The sequence below is a fragment of the Heterocephalus glaber genome, unplaced genomic scaffold (assembly GCF_053883595.1).
Source record: "Heterocephalus glaber isolate CG9 unplaced genomic scaffold, H.glaber_assembly_v1.0 deba00001465, whole genome shotgun sequence".
Taxonomy (NCBI): Eukaryota; Metazoa; Chordata; class Mammalia; order Rodentia; family Bathyergidae; genus Heterocephalus; species Heterocephalus glaber.
The window spans coordinates 2,304,936-2,326,289 of NW_028258312.1; the positions used below are offsets into that span (position 1 = coordinate 2,304,936).

A 21,354-nucleotide genomic window follows, 5' to 3' on the forward strand; every position below is an offset into this window, starting at 1 on the left:
CCCACCTCCAAAGCCCCTCTTTTGTTTCCAGGGCAGGTGACGACTCTCTTTCTTTCTAGGGTATATTTTCACCTTCACAAAAGTAGTCAAGCCAATCCTGTCTCCCTGAATACTTCATTGGTATTCAATAATGAGTGCCATCAATTTGAAGCAGGAAACTAGGACGTAGGCTAAGCAACTTGACTCTTCTTGCTGCCTGGCAAGTCAGCACCACCGCTGGTAAAGAAAAGCTAAGCCTTAGGGACAGAGGCTCTTGCCTGGATCTCTAAGCAACTACATTTCACTCACACACATTGTAAGAATGCTAACATAGGAAGAAGAAAGGTTAGAATAGAAAAGTCTAAAGACTTGTGCCACACAGCTTCTTTCAGCAAACACTCCAAATTGAAGCATTAGGGAAAATACCCTCCTCTAGGACAAATGAGCTTTGCTGCTAGCAGCATTTTCCAAAAGCACTATTCTTAGGATGAAGAAGTTCCCTAGGTCTTTCAAATCTAAATTCTGATGACTAAATCTCTATCTCTCCAGGATGTTAACAAGTGAAAACTCTTAAGAAATTGTTTTCCACCCTGCCTTCTCCCCACCACCCAAAGCCCAATCTAGACAACTTTCTGATCGTACTAGCAAACATTTCTCAGGGAACTACAAAGTATTAATACTTCAATGATCTGGAAGACAGCAGGGAAGAGGGAACAGGTAAGTGCCAGGAAAGGACACCAAATTAGACCATCAGAAATAACCAAGGTTGCCGGGGATTTAGCTCAGAGGTTTGGCGCCTCCCTCAAAAGCGCAAGGTCCTGAGTTCGATCCCCAGTATCAAAAAAAAAAAAAAAAGAAAGAAAGAAAGAAAGAAAAGAAATAACCAAGGTCTTAACAGAAGCATGGGTGGTAAGATCTAATCTATGGTGGTAGAAGGCCCAACCATGTTTTAGATAAAGGGGCTGAATATTAGGTAGCTTTTTCCTTTCCTTGCCTTTCTTTGTAGTGGAAGGAAAAAGACACTATAGTACACAAGGTTGCTTGGGAAAATGGGTTATTCTAATAAAACTTTATTTTTTCAAACACAGCCACAGAGGCAGAACCTCATGTTTAACACACACAGACTTATGGATTTTTTAATATAAAACAAACTTTACGAAAATTTTTTTTTCCACTTTTTTTTGTTTTTGTAATCCCATTAGCACAGGGACTTTGGCAGCAGGTGGGAGTGAAGGGCAGCTAAGGCTGCCACTGGGCAGTCATCGGGCATAGGAGGAGAGCACCAGCCTGGGAGTGGCTTCACTCATGTACGCAGGGTTACTCACTTACCAGCCAGCCACACCACACACACAGCACAGATGCAGACGTCTACCCAGCGTCAGCCACAAGCCCTGGAGGTGTGCTCCACTCTGGGCAAGCCCGATATGTGAAAACCCAAAGAGTCAAAACAGCTAAAGTAAAGGGAAGTTGCTTGCTTTACAAAAGAAGCAATCATAGGCTGCTTTTAAATGGTCAGCAGTCCAAATGCATCGAAAAATAGCATTTGGCTTACATAGAACTGTTAGGACAGATCTACTGTATGAAGCAAAATGAACCACTTCTGGAAAAGGCTTGTTCCAGGGCCACAGGTGCTTAGATTGGAAAGCAAGATGATAGTTCTAACTAGATTAACTTTCCAGACTTAAAGTAATGGAATTAAAATATGACAACTGTAGGCCTTCTTCCCTAAGGATGATGCCCTAGGGCTTTGGGGAAGCCAGGATGAAGGCAGAATCACTGCCCTCACTTCTTTAGCTTAGGGCCTGCAGAGACCCCATAGGCATTGCCAGTAGCCTAATGGAAGCTGGCACAGCCAACCTGCAGCAGAGAGCCCAGGGATGAGGATGCCTCAGGAGGAAAAGAAGCTGGCACCTGGGAAATTATGGCCTGATGAGGGAGAAGAACCAGGGGAGGGATGAATGTAAGGATGGGTAACTCCTGGGCTCAGTTTCCCTGGATTCTCCAGAGAGCCTCTCTCAGGCCCCTGGAGAACTTGTAGCCCAGTGTTAGTATGTGGTAACTAACCAGGAGACAGGAGGAGCCCTGGAAGGGGAGAGCTTCTGAGGGCCACAGGCTCACGACACAAGGCTACTACCTCTGAAGTGGAGGCAGAGGCTGGAGCTTCACCTTTCCAACACATGGGCAATGCAGAAAATGTCAGGCTTAATTCCACAAGGAAGAAAAAACAGACCTTGGTCTTTGCCCCTAACATGAGGAATTGGGTCCTAAGACACCCTGAAAATTGAATAGAAAAATGCCCTTCTTGCAATAAACAGGAAGGGCGGGTCCAATTTGGTCATGCTGGGTCTAACTAAATCTGGACAAAGCCTCACAGGATACTGTGGCAGCAGCTTCAGAATGCATATCCACTGGTGCCAGCCCTCCCAAAGTATGTGCAGTTTCAAACCCATCACTTAAACCCACACTGCAGCCACTGGGACCTGCTGCCCTGGCTCAAGCTGTAGGTGAGAAACAAAAAAGGAAATTCAATCCAACAATAATAAACCCCCAGCTGTTTCTCACAGCCTTTGCTTTACACATCCTCAGCCAATTCCTCAGTAAGCCCCAACCTCTCTCTGTCTCTCAGGGCCAATTAGAGGCAAATAAACATTTCCTGGAAGGAGTGGAAGACAAGCAAACTGTTAAAATGCTGAACACCCCTTTCTTTTTGCTCAAGCAGGTCAGAAAAGAAGCTGGGCCTGGATCTTGTAACAGGCTTCCTTACAGCCTGCTTCCAAGGGGCAGTGCTGGGTTAAGTGCAACCCTCTCTGTTGGGAACTAAAGCCCACTGCACCTGCTGCAAGTCTGCCTCAACAGATGCAGGGGGCCAAGACTGGGCCTTTCTCCCTTCCTCTGACCTGGAAGGTCAGAAGACAAGAAGAAAAGGTCCTAACAGTGAAGAAGAGAAATGAAGCCCTTCAGCCCTGCCTCAGTTGCCCAGATGTGCTCATACCTACTCAGAGCAAGAGAGGCAGGTTGCAAACAGCCTAGACAATCTGATGAAAAAAAAGGCCAGCTCAAGGTAAATGTAGTGAGCCCTCTGCAGCCCTCAAAACTAGATATATCTAGTGGGGAGGGGTTGGGACTGAAGATCATTAGCAGAGGTCATACCAAGTAAAAGACCCTGCTGTACCCCAAAACAGAATCCTTTAGAGCCAGTGATGCTATGGATTACAAGACTGGTTCCAGAGATATTTAGAAAAAAGGAAAACTTGGAGCCCTCAACTTGACTCCTTGAACAAGCCTGCTATCCTGTAAAAAAACTCAAGATCCTGGGGGTATCATGATGCTCTGCTGTTAAGGAGCAACTGCCTTCTTTCCCTAAGGCTACGCAAACACACCTTCCCACAAGTACACTCCCATGCACGCACACACTCTCACACAGTTTCTCCAAGGAGGCTGACTGAACACCCCCACCCTGGCCAAATTCTAAGACACAAGTGCCCTTTGAAGCAAAGGGGCTAGTGAAATTCCCCGAGCTGGGGTCTGCAGACCCCTTCCTTCCCTGCCCATTGCTCTCCCAGGGGCAAGGATACTTACACTCAGGGCCGCCATGGGAAGGGTCTGCTCTGGGGCCATCCCTCCCGCCACCAGCTGTTTATCTTGTCCCGGCCAGTCTCTTGCCATGGTCGAGCTTGCTGGAGTGAGATTTCCGGCTGCCCTGAGTCGGACCCCTCCACTCACCCCCATTCCCAGGCTGGGCCCTCAGCCTTGAGGCCTCGACACTTGTTAGTAGCCATAAGAGAGTCAGTCTGTGTGGCCCCAGGAAATAGCCTCTCAGTTTTAGTTCTCCTCAATCAGATTCAAGTCCAGGTCCCCAAAGTCCTGCTGGCACAGTGTCTGCTTGCTCAATGCCTGTCGCCCCCACCGCACAGCCCCCTCTTCCTCCTCTTCACTTTCACTCAGCACCTGGGAGGAACCCTCAACGGGGCTGCAGGAAGCAGAGAGAGGTGCAGGGCTACAGGCCATGAACCATGGTGGAGAGATGCCGCTGCCTTCCCGGGCTGTTTCTTGGAGACAGAGAGCTCCTGAGTATGGTTTCTGTCAAACAAACAAGAAACTTAAGAAGACAAAGAAAGATACTACCTTCCCCGAACGTCCCTAAAATATATTTCAAAGTGGCCCTCTCTGTTATACCTGAAGGCAAGAATTTTAGGTTTTAGGGTAAGGCTGCTACTCCCTGACAAAATGTGGGAAATTGGAGGTGGGTGTGGTGGAATACACCTGTAATCCTAGCACTTGGGAGGCTGAGGTAGGAGGATTGCCTCCAGTTTGAGGCCAGCCTGGGCTACAGAGTGAGTTCAAGGACAGCCTAAACTGCATAGTGAGACCATCTCAAAAAAGATCAAAAAAAGAAAAAAAAAATTGGGGGGAAAATTTAGTACACATGCACATTTCTCTGAGGAAAGAGCTCAAAGTTTCCATCAGATTCAAGAACAAAAATTCATTCATAAATTCCATGCAGATAGGAACATAATGTGCTTAATTCTCCTGGTCTGTTCTGCCAGTGCTTACTCAAAGTCAAGTACACTGTTTTTTGTCTGTTTATTTTGAGGTGCTTAGGATCACACCTAGGGTCACACACATAGTAGGCAACCAAGCACTCTACCACTAAGGTACATTCTCAGGTCTTAAAATATTTTATTTAAGGGGCCGGAAGTTTAGCTCAATGGCGCCAGCACCTGCCTGGCAAACACAAGGTCCTGAGTTCAATCCCTAGTTCCGCAATAAATAAATAAATAAATAAATAAATAATATTTTATTTCACCTCTGCGATGCTTGTTTGCTGTCCCAGCCTTGGAGCCAGCTGATTATGGACTGAAACCTCTATGAACTGTAAGCCAAATAAACCCCTTCCCTTTTGAAGAAAAAAAAAAGAAAGAAAGAAATGCTAGGTCCTTGTAATTTTAGGGTGATTAGAATTTTTTTTTAAAATTAATTTTAACCTGGGCATGGTGGTGCACACTTATAATCCTAGCACTCAGTAGGCTGAGGCAGGAGGATAGCTGTGATTTCCAGGCCAGCCTGGGCTACACAGCAAGTTCAAGGCCAGCCTGAACTACATAGTGAGACTCCATCTCAAAAAACCAAACAAAATTTTATTTCAGGTCAGAGTTTTTGCTCAAACTGGTCTTGAAGTTGTGCTCCTGCCTCAGCCTCCAAAATAGCTGGGGTTACAAGTGCATGCCACCATGAATGATCAACACATTTTGGGCTTTCAGTAAGTGCTCACTGCAAGGCTAGATAATTGTATGAACACACGAAAAAATTCTCAAAGAAGTTTATAACCTAGTAGTCTAAAAGAAGACCATGAAACAAGTGGGCAAGTGCATACAGTAACTGCAGTCATAATAGGAAGCCAGAAAACATTTTTTGAACAGATGAACAATGTTACAGCCCATCTTGCCTTAAGCCTTCACAGGCCCACTTAAAGCAGTGAAGAGCAAGTGGCAAAACTAGTCCTCAGCAGGCGTGGGGCACTGGCGATGTGATTTTTATGGCTAATGCATTCTTAGGAGAGAAGGTGCCTGTGCCAGGATAATCTAGAATCCCTGCTGGAAGCTTTAACATGGTCCTCACACCAGTTTCTCTGGGAAATTGAGGACACTTATCAGACAGAAACTTTTAGTACTAAGACCAGAACAGTTCCATGCAAACATTAGTAAAAGCTCAGACAGAAAAGAGCTCTGGGGAGGCCCTTCCAGGAGGGTGTGGAGATAGGCAACAGCTAACAAGTAGGAACAGCTGGGTGTGGTGGTACACACTTGTAACCCTAGCATGCAAGAGGATTGCCTCAAGTTCAAGGCCACATAGTGAGTTCAAGGCCAGCCTGAACTACAAAACCAGACCTTATCCAAAATAAAAAGTATGAACAGAGTACCCCCACTCCCACCCAAGGTCCCCTAGTCTTGCTCGTCCCACCTGATTCATCTTGTCAAAGTCCAAGGAAGGCCGCAGGCGTCGGGGGTCCTCTTCGTGGCGCCGCTTGATCCCAGTTTTTCGGGCATCCAGATCACAAGGCTGTGAGCGGCTTCGGGGAAGGTTTCGGAGACCTCGAGGTCGCCAGGGCAGCTCTGGGGAGGATGCAGGGGAGCTCCGAGCAGAGGGCAAGAAGCAGCTTGCCTGTGGACCCAGGCTGGGTGACAGGGAGAAGCGACGCTGGGGTGGGCAAGGTGACAAGGACTCAGGGTCGCTCTCCCAGGAGCCACTTTGAGGGGAGGTGGCACAGGGTTGAGAAGAATCTTGGGCCAGGGCCAGGCTGAAGAAAGGAGGGCTGTAGGGTCTATGGGTTGGGGCACAATGAGAAGAGGCACTGGGAGCTTGGAGGAACCTGAGGCTGGAGACCCGCTTCGGGGGGCTCTGGTGAGGCACCTGCGGCCCACCCCCTCCACCACTGCCCCGGTGCTTGATGGGAGTCCACAGCTTGGAGGGGGCGGGCCGCCACACCGGCTGCCAGCGAGACAGGTCCACGGGCACTGAAAGTGAGCGGCAGTGCCTCTTGGATGGAGGAGCAGGGGGCACAGGAAGCTTCTCTGGGTCTGGGGGCTCAGGGCTTAGGATTTGGGAAAGGGGCTGCTCCTGTGGGGAGCTTCCCCGACTAGGTGGTCTGAGGTGCAGGCTCAAGCCTGAGGGGTGGTAGCTGAAGCTGAGGCTGTCCTGGAACTCAGCACAGGAACAGTGGGAAAGGCCCCTCCAGGAAGCACCTTCTGGAAAAACATTAGCAATAAAAATATTAATAATACCTAACTTTTTTTGTTTTGTTTTTTGTAGTTCAGGCTGACCATGGACTCACTATATAGCTCAGGCTGGCCTTGAACTCATGGCAATCCTGCCTCAGCCTCCCAAGTGCTGGAATTATAGGCATGCACCACCATGCCTGGATTTAGTCTTTTTTTTTTTTTGGTACTGGGGATTGAACTTGGGACCTTGAGCAGGCAGTGGCACCACTGAGTTAAATCCCCAGCCCAGCATTTTTTTTTTTTTGAGTGTATATGCCAGACAATGTACTGAGCACTTTCCGTGATTTCCCAAAAACTTCCTTGAGGTAGGTACCACGATTATCCCCATTTCACAGAGAAGGAAAGTTCCTAACTTGTTCCAAATCACATAGAAATCAATAACCAAAGCAAGATTCAAATTCAGGTCTTCGGAGGCCAAGATTAGGTTTCTATGCAACACTGCCTCCACTGTGAGCAATCACCTGGAGTCAAAAGCATATTTCATATCCTGCCTACCACTCCCTCTCATAGGTAAAACAAGTCAAGAGAAACAAACATGTCTGTTGTGTACCCTGCTCATCTTATTCCATTCCACCTGGCACTATCTGCCTTTCCATTTTCCTATGTTAACAAGACCAAGACAGGAGTCAGGGCTGCCAAAAAGAAAGAGGTGATCAAACAGGTTAAGAGATCACTTTAATTCACAGGGAGGGTAAAAAGGGTGGGGAAGGCCTCTGATACTGGGACCTGTGTTTGGGGATCCCTAAGACTTTATGCTGCTCATGTTCCTTTGTGTCTGGCCACCCACATACTCTGGTTCCCTTCTCTTAGGCTTCTCATAAATCCAAACAGATGGGGAAACCAAAGGAAAGAAGGGGAAATGTGCTAAAAGGAATGATTCTCACTCACTGCATTCCAACCAGAATTGTGACTTCTGGGAGATAGCTCACTAAGGGACAAAGAGCCTACTCAAAACTCTGTTGGCTAGCAGGCTGGAATTCTGCAGGGGCTGGATATTTGGGGCAAATGACAAGTATATGAAGTCAGACTCAATATTGGCAAAATTCATACCTAACTCTATTTGGTCAATAGCTCTTCCCCCTATTATTAACCTCCAAGAGGGCAGGGCTCATGGGTCCTTACGGCACAACACCTGACACTCAGCAAATATTTAATAAACGGCAGGAAGACACTGAATGAAGATTCTTTTGACAACTCATTCCCTTGTCAGGTATCCCAGAAAAAGAAAACAAGATGCAGAACATCCCACAGCATATCTTAGGGAGTTCTAGCTGTATACTAGTTATGCCTATAATCATAGGCCCTTCGATTAATTCATTATCTAGGAATTTACACCTTAGGTAGATTATCCTATGTGAAAAATTATCTATATATATAAGATGATTCACTATAGTTTTATGCAGTGAAGACTAGAAGTAAATATACATTATAGGAGATTGGTTAAATAAACTGATACATCTATCCATTCAGTGTAAGAATACGCAGCCATATGAAAGATGGAAATGCTCAGCATACTGACAGGGAAAGATCTAGATGCATTAAATTTTTTAAAATTAATTTCATTGGTATATTTTAGGTATACAATATAATGATATTCAGCATTAGAAATTTGTACCTTTACATACTCCATCTTGGTTCTTACTTTTTCCCCATTCTCCTGTCCTCCCTTCAACCCCTCTGCCCCTCCCTATTTACAAAGACTCTGTTTCTATTTTTTCCTGTTTTTTTTTGGTAACAGGGATCAAACTTGGGTCCTCGTGCTTGTGCAGCAGGTGGTAAAACCACTGAGCTAAATCCTCACCCTAGTTTTTCCTTTTCTCATACTAATTCCATTTCCTTCTTGCATTAAGTTTTTTTTTAAAAGGCAAAGGGCCAGGGATTTAGCTCAGTGGTTCCAGCACCTGCCTTGCAGGCACAAGGTCCCAAGTTCAATCCCTGGTACCAAAAAAAAAAAAAACAAATAAAAGGGATAGGCCAGGTTGGTGGCGCACATCTGTAATCCCAGCATTTAGGATGCTAAGGCAGGATGCTGAGGCATACTTGAACCAGGAGTGCAAGACCAGCCTGAGCTACATAGTGTGTTCAAGGCCAGCCTGAATTACATGGCATAACCCTGTCTCAAAATAAAGACATAAAATAACATATAATATATAACCTTTATATTATTATTATTTTATTGGTACCAGGGATTGAACTCGGGACCTTGTTCTTGTGAGGCAGGCGGTGGCACCACTGAGCTAAATCGCTGGCCCACCTTTGATATTACAAAAGTGGGAAAAAGAATGTTATATTTCTTTCTATTCATATAAAGAAATTCATGTCAGATATACAAGAAACTAGTAATAGGAGTTACTTTTTTGAGTGCCTGGTTCAAATGCAGGGCCTCAGCACTCCACCACTGGGCCCAGATCCAGCAGTTACTTTTAGGGAGGCAGTGAGAGCTCAGTAGATAGTGGGCAGAAGACTTTTACAGTGTAACATTTTTGTTATTTTAAAATTTTTGAACCATGTAAATGTATTATCTATTTTAAAAAATTTAATCAGAAAAGTCTCTATAAGGGCAAATAAAAATAAACAGACTAGGGCTGGGGATTTAGCTCAGTGGCACTGCGCCTGTCCTGCAAGCGCAAGGTCCCAAGTTCAATCCCTGGTACCAAAAAAATAAAAAATAAACAGACTATAACATATGCTGGGACAGTAAAATGGAAACAAGGGTGACCTTAGAAAGTGACCCTCTGGCAAGAAAGTTCTAGAGCTAGACTAGTTAATTCTGGTCACTGGTAGTCAATGTGAGAAATATCTAGACAGGGACATGAGCAAACACATGACACATGCACACGATACCTTACCAGACACAAGCTGGAAAGGGTTCCCACAGTTGGAGATGTCTGCATGATCAGGCAAAGGCTAAGAGAGAGAGAGACAGAATGTCCATCATGATTCAGGTTCAGGACACACTGACAGATTTCTAAGAGCCCTCTCCAATTTTTCCCTGCAATTCATGGGTTCCAGGGGTGTTAAAGAGTCTCCTAAGTGTTCTCCTCCTATTGTCTTCCCAAAGTTAGTGAGTAAAACAATCCGTAGCTTCCAATACCTTAAACCCTTCTCCACCCAAGTTTTGATGTCCCTTCTCTACCAGTGGAAAAGTCCCTGCCCCCTTCCTTTTGGGCTGGGTTGTGAGGCTTTAGTGGGCTCTTCCAGTATATAAGTACGATATTCATACAACACAGGACAAGGGTAAAATAGTAGCAACAAACAGCCTCAGAAAAAAGGGGAAGGGGTCATGGAGAAGCAGGAAGACTGATCTTTTACCAGACTGATGCTGAAGCGTGTGCATTTCAGCTCATCCAGAGTCTGCTTCTGTAGCTGCTCAGTGATCAGAGTTATCATGATTCTCCCCAGGATCTGACTTGCACACTTTGGAGCAAATGATGGATGTCTTCCCTGTTGTTCTTCCAGACCTCACTTGTGAGCCGTCTTCTGCCACTGCAGCACCATTCTAGCACCATTGGGACTTCCCTCTCCAGTCATGCCTGCTGAGTCTGCCAATTACAGAGGGGCCAGCCCCAAGTGATATTAGAGATGTACCTAGTCCAGAGATGGAAAATGCATGGGATACATACCACAGCAACCCTATGCCAGACCTTTGGCAGACATCATTAATTGAACACAGCTCTTTCCTGCTAAACCTAAACACAGCCTCAAAAACATTCTGAACTTGGCACTCCAGATATCCAGTAAACTGAACTGGACTCGGCAAGCAAACTGAAACCTATTTACTCCTAACCTGACTCATGCTCTGCTTTCTACCTGGAATACCAGCACCACTTAGAAAACAGCTTAAATGAGAGCAATGCCCAAATGGTTATTTCCATCCTGATTGGCCTGATACTTTATCTTCTAGGTAGAAGCCAAGAGGTATTCTCCTAAACTACAAAATAAAGTATAGGGAAGAGCAATGGTTATAGGCATGACTTCTTCCTGCATCAGAAAGACCAGACTAGCTGGGCATGGTGGCGTACACCTGTAATCCCAGCACTTAGCTGAGACAGGAAGATCACTGAGAGTTCAAGGATAGTCTGAGCTATATAGTGAGTTCAAGGCCAGCCTAGACTATATAACAAGGCCCTGTCACAAACAAATGCAACAGATGAGGGTAAATAGGATTTTATGTCCTTCTATAGCCTTAACAGCTGATATAGTATTATTTTTCTATAAATATTATGAATGGGCCAGGAATTTAGCTCAGTGGCACTGTGCCTGCCTCCCAAGAGCAAGGTCGTGAGTTCGACTCCAGGTACCAAAAAACCAAACAAAAAACCAAAACCAAACAAGTATTATGAATATTCTCCTATAAAATGAGAAGCCGGGCACAGTGGTACACACTTGTAATCCCAGCACTATGGAAGGCTGAAGTAAGAGGATAACTAGGTTCAACCCCAGGCTGGGCAACTTAGAAACTGTCTCAAAATTTAAAAATTTAGAAAGGGGGCTGAGGGGTAGCTCAGTGGTAGAGCATTTGCCTAGCATGGGTAGGGTCTGGGGTTTGATCCTCAGCACTCCAAGAAAAAAATTAATAGGCATCTAACAAATCTGTCACTTGTTTAAGCTCTATGTGGTGGTGCACACCTGTAATCCCAGCACTTAAGAGGCTGAGGCAGGAGGACTGCCTTGAGTTTGAGGACAGCCTGAGCTACATAGTGAGACCTTACCTCAAAAAATGAAATAAATCGGCTGGGGATTTAGCTCAGTGGTTCTGCTGCCTGCCTTGCAAGCCCAAGGTCCTGAGTTCGATCCCTGGTACTAAGAGAATAAAATAAAACAAAGGGCCAGGATGTAGCTCAACAGCATAGCACCTGCCTGAAAACTGCGAGGCCCGGAGTTCAATTCCCAGTAACAAAAGAATAAAAATAAGGGCTGGGGATGAAGCTTGGTGTGAAGGCCCTGGGTTGAATCCCTAGTACTAAGAAAAAGACAAGAAAATTAAAAAATGGTCAAGATAATTGATTGTATTTCAACTCTACAGATACTAAAAATAACTCCATGACTTCATTCAACTAAGGTATCAGGCTGATTTGACAAAAAGAGCATGGATATAACTAATCAAGATTCTTTCTCCCCAGCCAGCATTACGAAGTCTGAGGTAGGAGGATGGAAAGTTTGAGGCTAGCCTGGGCTACACAGCGAGTTCAGAATGGACTTCGTAGTAAGACCCTGTCACGAAAAAATCTTTCTCTTAGTTACTTTCTGATAGCAGTAAACAAGCTCTTATCAGACATCAGGCCTCAAAGCCCACATAGTTGCCTTAGGGGCCTTGCTTAAGGACAGAGTTAACTTAGTGTCTTGACTGTTCTGCCTATTTCCAGAAATTACTACCAGGCAGATAGCTCACCAGAGAGTTTATGTAGCAGTAGCTAATAGAATGATCAATCAAGAAACTTAAGTCTTAATCCAATCTGCTGAGATAGGTTTGGTTAATCACTTAACAAATCCTTAGTTTACCCCTATGTAAAATGGGCACAGTAATCTTACTCCATCACAGGAATGAATTAACATGAAATCTCACAGTGTATAAAAGCACACCAACAGGCCTGTAAAAGTCAAAAGTACACATAGACTGCCAATTCTCATCCCTCCTGTTTGTTGCTCCTCAAAGCCTCAGTATGCCAGAAGCTATGATATCATTAAAATGAAGAAGGCAACGGGGTCTGTTTTTATGGCTGGATGCCACCCTCCCTCTCTGGCTCACCAAAGGAAGGGAACCTGGGATGGCTCTTCTTTCTGTGACGTTGGGGGGAGATCACCCTCTACAATAGAGGGAATTATTTCTACCTCAGAGGGAGGCCAAAAGGTAAAGGAAAGAAATACACTTGGATGTACTTGCAGTTCTTTCAAAGAAAGATGCTGAGGTCAATCATCATTACAGTTAACTATCATTTTCATGCATAATTATTACTACTACCCCGAACAAAGTTCCAGCTTCCTGAGAGCTCCTATGAGCTGCTTCCCCTATGTTTTTGTGGGAGAAGCTAAAGTTTTTATCACTTCTGCTCCTGGTTCCTTAACTCTGCCCTCAAAGATGAACAAGAGGGAACCTAACTGAAGGCTTTTACCCTAGAGACCCCAGGCCTCTGGCTGCCCAGCCATGAGGAGCAAGGAGTGAAACAAACTCTTACAAGCTTTCCATGAGGCATTTGGACAAACAGCAAACTCTCAGGCCTCTCTAAGATCAAGTGAAGAGGGTGATTTTGTGTTTTTCTGTATTTTAATTGTTGGGATATGGCCACACAGAGGTAACTGGAACAATGTAACTACCGCTATGCAACTGATACTCTCAGCCTGAGTTTCCTAAAACAGGCCAGAGAGGTGGAACAGAACGGAAGCCATAAGGAATCAAACCAGGACACAAAAGAAGGCAAACCAGCTCTGCGAGGGGCCTCCTCTTTCTCAAGCAGGCACTGAAAAAAGTGTAAGAAGCCCTCTCTTGCTGTCTTCCTTTCCCTTCCATTTTGTGTATCTGAGGGGTAGAGATAGCCCTGAACATTCACTAGACAAGTTAAAACTTCTCAGCTTAACAATTGGCACGGGGTTCAGCCCTTCAGAGAGCAGCGGGCCGCTAGGCCCTCCCAGGAACCCCACCAGGCCTAACCCTCAGTCCAGGCTCTCTCTCCAGCACAACCCCCTTAAAATAAAAATTTGATCCCCTCTTCCTCTCCTATTGGATGGCAGTAATCCCTGACACTAGTGTTTCAGAGATGCTGAGGTTGTGTTGAAACCTGGACAACCTAGGATCAGGTCAGGCCAAGGGAGAGGAGACCCACAAATCCCCTAGGGACCTTTCCCTCAGGTCCCAGCCTCCAGACCTCTGGGGACTGAAGGAAAACATGAAGGAGGCAGGGAAGTGCAAGAGCAGGTAAGTGGAGACCCGAATGCTCTTCCTCCATATAGGTTCTGGAGGGGATAGGGGTGACAAGTGGAGAGCACCCCTCCCCCCACTCCGATGAAGAAGCAAACGGCTAGACCCCCTACAATCTTCAATCTCTCCCTCTGTTGCCCTGCCTGTCCCCGCGGGGTGGGGCATGGGGCTTCCACTGCCCCCCCCCGGGGGTGCCAGGGCTCGCTCAGGGGGGGACTGTCGCTCGCCTCTTCCCGCTCCAGTTCTATAATGGGGCCGTGGGAAGCGAACTTAGGACGCAGGGGATGGGGAAGGTCTGGGACTTAGCACTCCCCCACCCCTCCCCCACCGGGTCCTGTGCTCTCCCAGCGGAGGCGGCCTTTGAGGCCCGGCCGCACGGGCGGTTGAGCTGGGGGAGGGGAAAGAGAAAGGAGGGACAGTGGAGATGCCCGCCCCAAGGCCCCAGAGCCACCTGCCCTCCGCCACCTACCGCGGCTCCTTCAGCTCCCAGGGCCGCGGCCAAAGCAGCTCTGAGTGCTCCGTTCGCCCCACGGTGCCCTTAAAAGGCGCCGGCGCGAACCAACAGGCCACTGAGGAAAGTAGGGAGATCTCTCCGGTTCGCAGAATTCCTACGAACCCCCCCGCTGAGGCCCAAGCCCTGTGTCGTTTGTCTCTTAAAGTCTTCCTAGTATAGCTCGGTGGTGAACGCGGGTGGCTTTTTGGTTTAGGGACGGAGTGGTCCCGCCCCTAACGAGTCACCCCTCCAAATGATCGCAGAAAGTGGATGGACCCAGTTAGAGGCATATCTTGGAACTCGCGGGGGAGGTCCTGTCAGACGAAGGTAAACAAAGCCATTGGCCCCGCTGTTCATCCCTACATTGACCCAGATGCAACCTCTTACTCCATCAAGGCCGCTTAATAAAATCATCCACTGTGCCTCTCACCTGCTCTCCTGTTCGGAGCGACAGGCCCAGCTTTCTGAAAGAACCCCCCTGCCCCCAACAAAGGACCGGTCCTGGGCGTGAAGACTGCTGGGAAATGTAGTCCAAGCGCCGGTTACGGCCTGCTCTGAGTCCCTGGAGCCTCTCTTCAGCTGCTGGATCTGGTCGAACCTTATAAACCCAGCACTTATAAGGTTACGGGGCCGTGCCCACTTGGTTCTGTAATTTGCTCACACCCAAAACACTTTGTAAAGCTGAGGGGGGCCCAGGGCTGTGCACTCTCTGTCCTCCCTCTCCCCTCCCCCCAACAGGATGAGGTAATGGGATTGTGATTATGACATCATAGGCGGTTCAGTTGCTTGCGCGGGGGGGGGGGGGTACGGTGGTTACAGTTGGACCACTTTCCTTAAAACGGAAAGGGAGGAAAAAGGCAGATGGGCAAACGATGTCGATGGCACTATATTTCCTCTTCAGGAAAGGGAAACCACCTTTTTATTGAGTCTTTGCCACTACTACCACCTCCCACCTCAGCCACAGTTCAAGTCCTTTTTAAAGAGTCGGAATGTAGACTTAAGTAAGTGAAGGAATTAGGAAGATGGTTTCTGGTTCTTCTGTAAACACGAGTCTCAGCATCAGAAAGACAAAAAAGAAAGAAAAAGGAGACCTTTTAGGGCCTGGGATTTAGCTCAGCAGTTCCGCCGCCTGCCTCACAAGCGCAAGGACCCTGAGTTTGATCCTTGGTAGCAAAAAAAAAAAAAAGAGGCTTTAAACAATGCCATCATGCTGTGATCTCTTTGTAAGGCAGTTTTTGCTTTCTTGGTTTCTTTCTTTTCTTTCTTTCTTTCTTTCTTTTCTGTTTGGAAAGTATTAACACAAGTGACTTCACTATCACATTTAGCAGCAAGTTCCCTGAAAGACATATTTTCTCTAAATATTTTCTGCACTATCCAAGTCTGGGACAGGTGAATTGCTGTCTTCCTCACTGAGCCTGGGAGGGCAGGAAATTGGATCCACCAAATCTACAAACTGAAAGAGAGAAAAAGTGAGGTATTAAGAAAATGGGCCAGGTGTGGTGGTGTGCATCTGTAATCCCAGCACTCTTCAGGCTGAGGCAGGAAGATCACCAAGAAGAGTTCAAGGCCAGCAGGGAGTACATAGTGAGTCCTGTCTCAAAAAAAAAAAAAAAAAAAGGGAGCCCGGGGATTTAGCTCAGTGGTTCTGCTGCCTGCCTCACAAGCACAAGGTCCCAAGTTTGATCTCCGGTACACACACACACACACACACACAAAAATTATGTACCACAATGCCTGGCACATAATATGTACAATTAAACTTTAACCATGGTGGTGAACTTATGACATGTGCTGCAGAGGGCTGTATCTTTGAAAGCGCTAAAAGGTTCACCATTACTGAAAAGGAAACCATTTCACCTACACATCATGGCCAGTGGTTCTGTTCTTTCTCTTTACTAAGAGGAAATTGCAGTGAAAAACAAATCTTCACTCCCATTTTCATTACATAATTTGTGTGTGTGTGTGTGTGTGTGTGTGTGTGTGTGTGTGTACCCCGGATCAAACTCGGGTCCTTGCGCTTGCGCAGCAGGCAGCAAAACCACTGAGCTAAATCCCCAGCCCTGTGCTACATATTTTTAAGAAATATACTTATTTTTGCCTACAATCAAACTATCTCTTATTTGCCAACTGAAACTGCCTAAGAGGTTAAATGACTGCCTATTTGATAGGCAAAGTTTATATCAAAAAGTCTGACACTCTAAGGCTCTTGCTTTTTCACACTAGGCTGCTTCTCTTTCATTACTAATCATGCTTTCTAAAGTTAAATGGTTGAGTTAAAGAAGTTAAGTTGGCATTGGTTCATTTGCAAAAACAATGGAAGAAACAGACACAAAAATCTGCAAAAAAAATTTTTTAAAAACACTGCAAGTCAGGTTTCAGGACTCATTTCAAAGGAAAGTTATATTTCCTTTCATCTAGACTAAAATAGTTTCTCAGACGAAGGGAAAAAGAAAAGGTGGTTTATGTGCCAGGGATTTAGCTCAGTGGTTCCTCGGCCTGCTTTGCAAGAGCAAGGTCCCAAGTTCAATCCCCGGTACCAAAAATAAATAAATAAAAGTGATGGTAGGAATCAGGGAGGTAAGGGCTGGGGATGTAGTTCAGTGGTTCTGCTGCCTGCCTCGAAAGCACAAGGTCCCAAGTTTGATCCCTGGTACCAAAAAAAAAAAAGAAACAGGTAGACCTTGTGGAGGTAGGAAGGGGGCCTCTGGGGAAGGGCTGGAAAGGAATAAAAATGATCAAGATTTGATGTGTATATGTATGTGCCAATTTCCCAAGATGAATTATTATGTATTGTAAACATATACTAATAAAAAAGAATAAAATAGCCACTGCTCCGTGCCATGATGCATGTCTGTAATCCTAGCTCCTCAGGAGCCAGGAGGTAGCTACATGCCTGTAGTCCCAGCACTCGGAAGGCTGAGGTAGATCACAAGTTAGGGGCCAGCCTACTCAATTTACCAGGACCTTAAAAAGTAAAAAAGGTTGGGGATGTAGCTCAGTGCTAGAGTGCTTGTCTAGCATGTGTGAGGCCATAGGTGAAATCTCCAATATTGCCAAAAATAAAGCCTCAAAGTGCAGCCCAGCACTCCTGCCCATAATTAAATATCTTTTTGCCACTTTGAGCTCTCTCTCTCTCTTTTTTTTTTGAGACAGGGTTTTGCTATGTAGTTCAGGCTGGCCTTGAACTCAAGGCAATCCTCTTGCCTCAGCCTCCGGGTGCTGGGACTTCAGGCATGCACTGAGCTCTCAATTTTTAAAACTCATGTCCTGTTTTTTCCTGCTACTCCCTTTTTATTCTTTTGTTCTTGGGCCACTTCTTTGAATACCACCTTAATTGGGCTCCTATAAGTCAGACCCCAGCTATGACCCTGATCCAATGGCTTTCAATGGAGTATACTACCTTGGCCCCCTTCTGGCCTCCATCCAGATTCTGTGAGGGTTCCAGGGCCTGGAGTCAGTCATCCAGGAGGCCATCGGAAGAGGTAGAATCCATGGGCTCTAAGAGACTCTCCTTTCCCTGCCTAGGGAGGCAGCAGAGTCAGAGAGCATTGTACTCACACAGACCCTCCCTTTCTACCCAATAAAAGCTGAACCTCTGCTGCATGGGGAGAGGTAAGGACTCAGTCACCACCCACAAAGGGAACTAAGAATAGTAAACACACCCTTCGGCACCCCTGCCCTGAAGAGGCTGGCTGGGGGGGTCCCAGGTATGTAGAGCTCTTCTCCACTGCCTGATCTGGGCATCCCAGGAACGACGGCTGTACCTCCTGTTCTTGTTTGGTGTTTGAGGGTGAAGCCCTGGCTGTCGCTGTGCTCTGGCAACAACAAATATAGGTCACATTGAGGTCAAACCAAAGGAACATGGCTCACCACTTATCACAGTGAATCAGGCACTTAAAATAGGAATTCCCCAAGAAAGATGTGGAATCAATCCAACAGAAAAAGTGAATCTTCAAATCAGATTATACTCCAAACTTCCCACTTCCCTAATAGCCTTGCTTCTGGAAAGGGTAAGTTAGCTACATTACAACACCTTCAGAAGTCATATATAAGAAAGTATTTGACATACCTATACAATACATTCTACTCTTTCATACATTTTGGTTTGTATGTATGCATATAAGTGCACACGTAATTAATCAAGTGTGTTGCAGTTAGCTAAGACAGCTGGAAGCATGGGGCCATGGGAAATAAGTTTGAGAAGAAAACACCGTTATCAGGAACCATAGATAGAGCTTGGAAACGTTTTATAGGCCAAGTATTACTCTTCTACTTGAGAAAATCTTCAAAACTTATTTTGGAGACTAGATTGTGAGAGAATTAGTAATGCTGCAGCTGTTAGAGTGCTCAGATTCTAATATCTTCCCATCACCTGACATTGACCAGGGCCACTTGGTTGACCTACTTGTTGTGACCATCCAAAAATGCACTCACTTGGGGATCTGCTGCAGAAAGCACTGGTAACCAGGTGTACATTTGCCATAATCTATTTGCTTTTGCCGCCGCTGCAGGACAACTTCATCTGTCTCTACTTCCCACCTGCAGGGGAGTATACAGTAACCTATGAAGAACGATTATAGTCATTAGAGCAGACATCAACCCTATCACACTCCCTTTACCTTCACCCTGACTTCCAAACTTACCTGGCATGACAAGAGTCTGTGCTGACTCCCACGTTTACGGTCTCTGTCCCAGAGGACAAAGACTCTTCACATACCTCCTTTCTGGGGAAGCAATTTCCACAGATTAGGATAAACATCAGCTGACTATACAGCACCTCTCAGCCACTGTCACCAACAAGATCCTAACATCAGATAAAGATCGTATTTCTGACTTGTTTCTCAAAGTGTGGTCTACAAGCCATTGGTATGGGTAGCCGCTGATGGTCTTGATAATCCTGGGCCTCAGTTTAGACCTGTTGAATCAATTTTAGGAGTCTGCATTTTAAAGGGCTTCCAAAATTATTTTAAACATGTTTATTTTTTTATTCCAGAACCAGGAGTTGAACCCAGGGCCCTTGGACTGGGACACATTCTCAGCCCTCCCCTCCACTTTTTTTGAGATAGGGTTTCACTAGGTCACTCAATTGCCCAGGCTGGGCTTGAATTTGTGATCCTTTTGCCTGGGATTACAGCCATGTGCCACTATACCAGGCTATTTTAAACATTTTTTAATTATGAAAAATTTCAGACATACATTGAAGTAAAGAGTATAACAAGCTTGACCAGTTCATGGACCCGTAATCCCAGCTACTGAGGAGGCTGAGACAGGAGCCTCAAGTTAGAGGCAACATAATGAGACCCTATCTTTGGTTTGGTTTTGTCTTGAGATAGAGTCTTGCTATTTAGTTCAGACTGACCTTGAACTCACTATGTAGCCCAGGGTGGCCTTGAATTTGCAACAATCCTCCTGCCTCAGCCTTCCAAGTGCTGGGATTACAGGTGTGGGCCACCACGACCAGCTTCATGAGTCCCTATCTTAAAAAAGGAGAGGAGGGGAGAGGCATTGACATCAGCTGGGTACTTTTCAGAAACGAAGAATCTTGGCCAAAATCCAGAGCCATTTAATCAGAACCAGTATTTTAACAGGATCTCCTAGTGGTTAGTATGCACATTAAATTTTTTGTGGTGTCAGAGATCAAACTCAGGGCCTCCTCCAGGCTAGGCAAATGCTCTACCAATGAAATATACCCCTAGCCTGCACATGACATCCTGCCACCCACCCACTGCCCAACATTCATGGCCAGTTTTTTTTTTTTTTTTTTTTTGGTACCGGGGATCGAACTTGGGTCTCTGCGCTTGCGCAGCAGGCTGCAGAAACCACTGAGCTAAATCCCCGGCCCCTTCGTGGGCCAGTTTTGTCTCATCTATACCCACCCTGACCCTCACAGGATTAATTTATTAATTTTTCCGGTACTGGGGATTGAACTGAGCTACCTCCACAGCCCCTTTTTTATTTCTTATTTTGAGACAGGGTCTTGTTAAATCACTAAATTTCCTAGGCTGGGCTCAGACTTGCAGTTCTGCCTCAGCCACTCAGAGGGCCAGGATCGCAGGTGCGCCCAATAATGGCTGGCTCTCATTAAAAGCAAATATCCGGGCCAGGGATTTAGCTCAGTGGTTCCGTCGCTTGCCTTGCAAGCGCAAGGACCCGAGTTCGATCCCTGGTACCAAAAATAAATAAATAAAAGCAAGTATCTGACATTAAGAATTTTAGGAATAGCTGGACATAGTGCCACATGCCTGTAATCCAAGCCCTTGGGAGGCTGAGGCAGGAGATTGCCAAGAGTTTGGAGTTTGAGGCCAGCCTGGACGGCATAGTGAGACCCTGTATCAAAAAACAAACAAAAGTCTAGGTCTGAGGGTGTAGCTTAGTGGTAGGGCACTTGCCTTACATGCCCTTGGTTCTGTGTTGGACTCCCAGTACTGTACTGCAAAAGATATAAACGATTTCAAACATCACATTATTAATGTTCTGATTTCCCTAAACACCTAAAGTTTGAGATTCCCCTGGACCTTGGTAAGAATTACATTAAGATGCTGGGCGTAGTGCATTCCTGTAGCCCCAACTACTCGGGAGGCTGAGGCACGAGAATCACAAGTTCGAGGCCAGCCTGGCTAATGTAGCAAAACTCTGTCTCAAAATAAAAAGAAGGGCCTGAGTTTAGGTCAGTAGTAGAGCGCCCCTGGGTTTCAACCCCTAGAATCTCAAAAAATACACAAAGAGGTGATTCAACTCCTTTACTGTCCCTGAAAAAGTAATTCTTTTTACCCATATCTCTGAGATGCTGCACACTAAAAGGACAATGAGCAGGAAACCTCTTGGAAGGGCCAATGCCACTCAGCGAAAACCTACACACCTGTCACGCACCAACGCCTGACCCGCCGGCGGCAAATCCTCCATCCCAAGCCGAAGACTGGCAAAATTAAAGGGAAACGACACGAGAATGGAGCAAGGAAAAAGAAACACTTTCACTCAAAATAATCTCCCCTAGTATCATCCTGGCGAACAATCGTCACTGGCGAGGCGCAATTTAAATCTCCCGGGGTTAATGCGGCTGAGGAAATAGACTGGACCGGAAGGGTGTGGCGATTGGCCAGAGGGAGAGCCAATGGGCGCTAGGTTCCCTAACCCTGTGGGGGCCTAAGGCTGGTAGGCCAATCGCCATCCTGCTTTGGCTCCGGGGC

General features: G+C 46.1%; 2 protein-coding genes across 4 annotated transcripts; both read right to left on the reverse strand.

Moving 5' to 3' along the window:
• Positions 1–1,016: 1,016 nt before the first annotated feature.
• Positions 1,017–14,809, reverse strand: Fam53c (family with sequence similarity 53 member C). 3 transcript variants are annotated; one of them, XM_021255891.2, is made up of 6 exons: positions 14,598–14,809; positions 10,071–10,300; positions 9,608–9,665; positions 5,941–6,725; positions 4,787–4,876; positions 1,017–4,059 (listed from the first exon to the last, which is right to left on the reverse strand). In XM_021255891.2, exons 2-6 carry the CDS (start codon positions 10,146–10,148, stop codon positions 3,802–3,804), a joined length of 1,269 nt encoding a protein of 422 aa, XP_021111550.1. In that variant the 5' UTR covers positions 10,149–10,300; positions 14,598–14,809; the 3' UTR covers positions 1,017–3,801. The 3 variants fall into 3 exon arrangements, with proteins under 3 accessions (XP_021111550.1, XP_004841869.1, XP_004841870.1); XM_004841812.4 differs by lacking the exon at positions 14,598–14,809 and adding an exon at positions 14,144–14,497; XM_004841813.4 differs by lacking the exons at positions 4,787–4,876; positions 14,598–14,809 and adding an exon at positions 14,144–14,495.
• A 226-nt stretch (positions 14,810–15,035) lies between these two features.
• Positions 15,036–21,291, reverse strand: LOC101712453 (histone RNA hairpin-binding protein-like). Its single transcript, XM_021255892.2, has 6 exons — positions 21,027–21,291; positions 18,811–18,891; positions 18,602–18,706; positions 17,830–17,982; positions 17,568–17,688; positions 15,036–15,620 (listed from the first exon to the last, which is right to left on the reverse strand). Exons 1-5 carry the CDS (start codon positions 21,068–21,070, stop codon positions 17,622–17,624), a joined length of 450 nt encoding a protein of 149 aa, XP_021111551.1. The 5' UTR covers positions 21,071–21,291; the 3' UTR covers positions 15,036–15,620; positions 17,568–17,621.
• Between the last annotated feature and the right edge of the window lie 63 nt (positions 21,292–21,354).

Bases quoted from the DNA above. Each gene is read 5' to 3' on its own strand.
- LOC101712453 (XM_021255892.2), bottom strand. From the start codon at position 21,070: ATGGAGGATTTGCCGCCGGCGGGTCAGGCGTTGGTGCGTGACAG. The intron at 18,707-18,810 runs GTAAGTTTGGAA...ACTCCCCTGCAG, and splicing joins ACAGACTCTTGTCATGCCAG to GTGGGAAGTAGAGACAGATG. The intron at 17,689-17,829 runs GTGTGTTTACTA...CTGCCTCCCTAG, and splicing joins CAGGGCAGGGGTGCCGAAGG to GCAGGGAAAGGAGAGTCTCT.
- Fam53c (XM_021255891.2), bottom strand. From the start codon at position 10,148: ATGATAACTCTGATCACTGAGCAGCTACAGAAGCAGACTCTGGATGAG. The intron at 6,726-9,607 runs GTAAGGTATCGT...ATGTTTTTCCAG, and splicing joins CCCTTTCCAGCTTGTGTCTG to AAGGTGCTTCCTGGAGGGGC. The intron at 4,877-5,940 runs GTGGGACGAGCA...TTTCTTCAAAAG, and splicing joins ACTTTGACAAGATGAATCAG to GGAAGGGGTTTATTTGGCTT.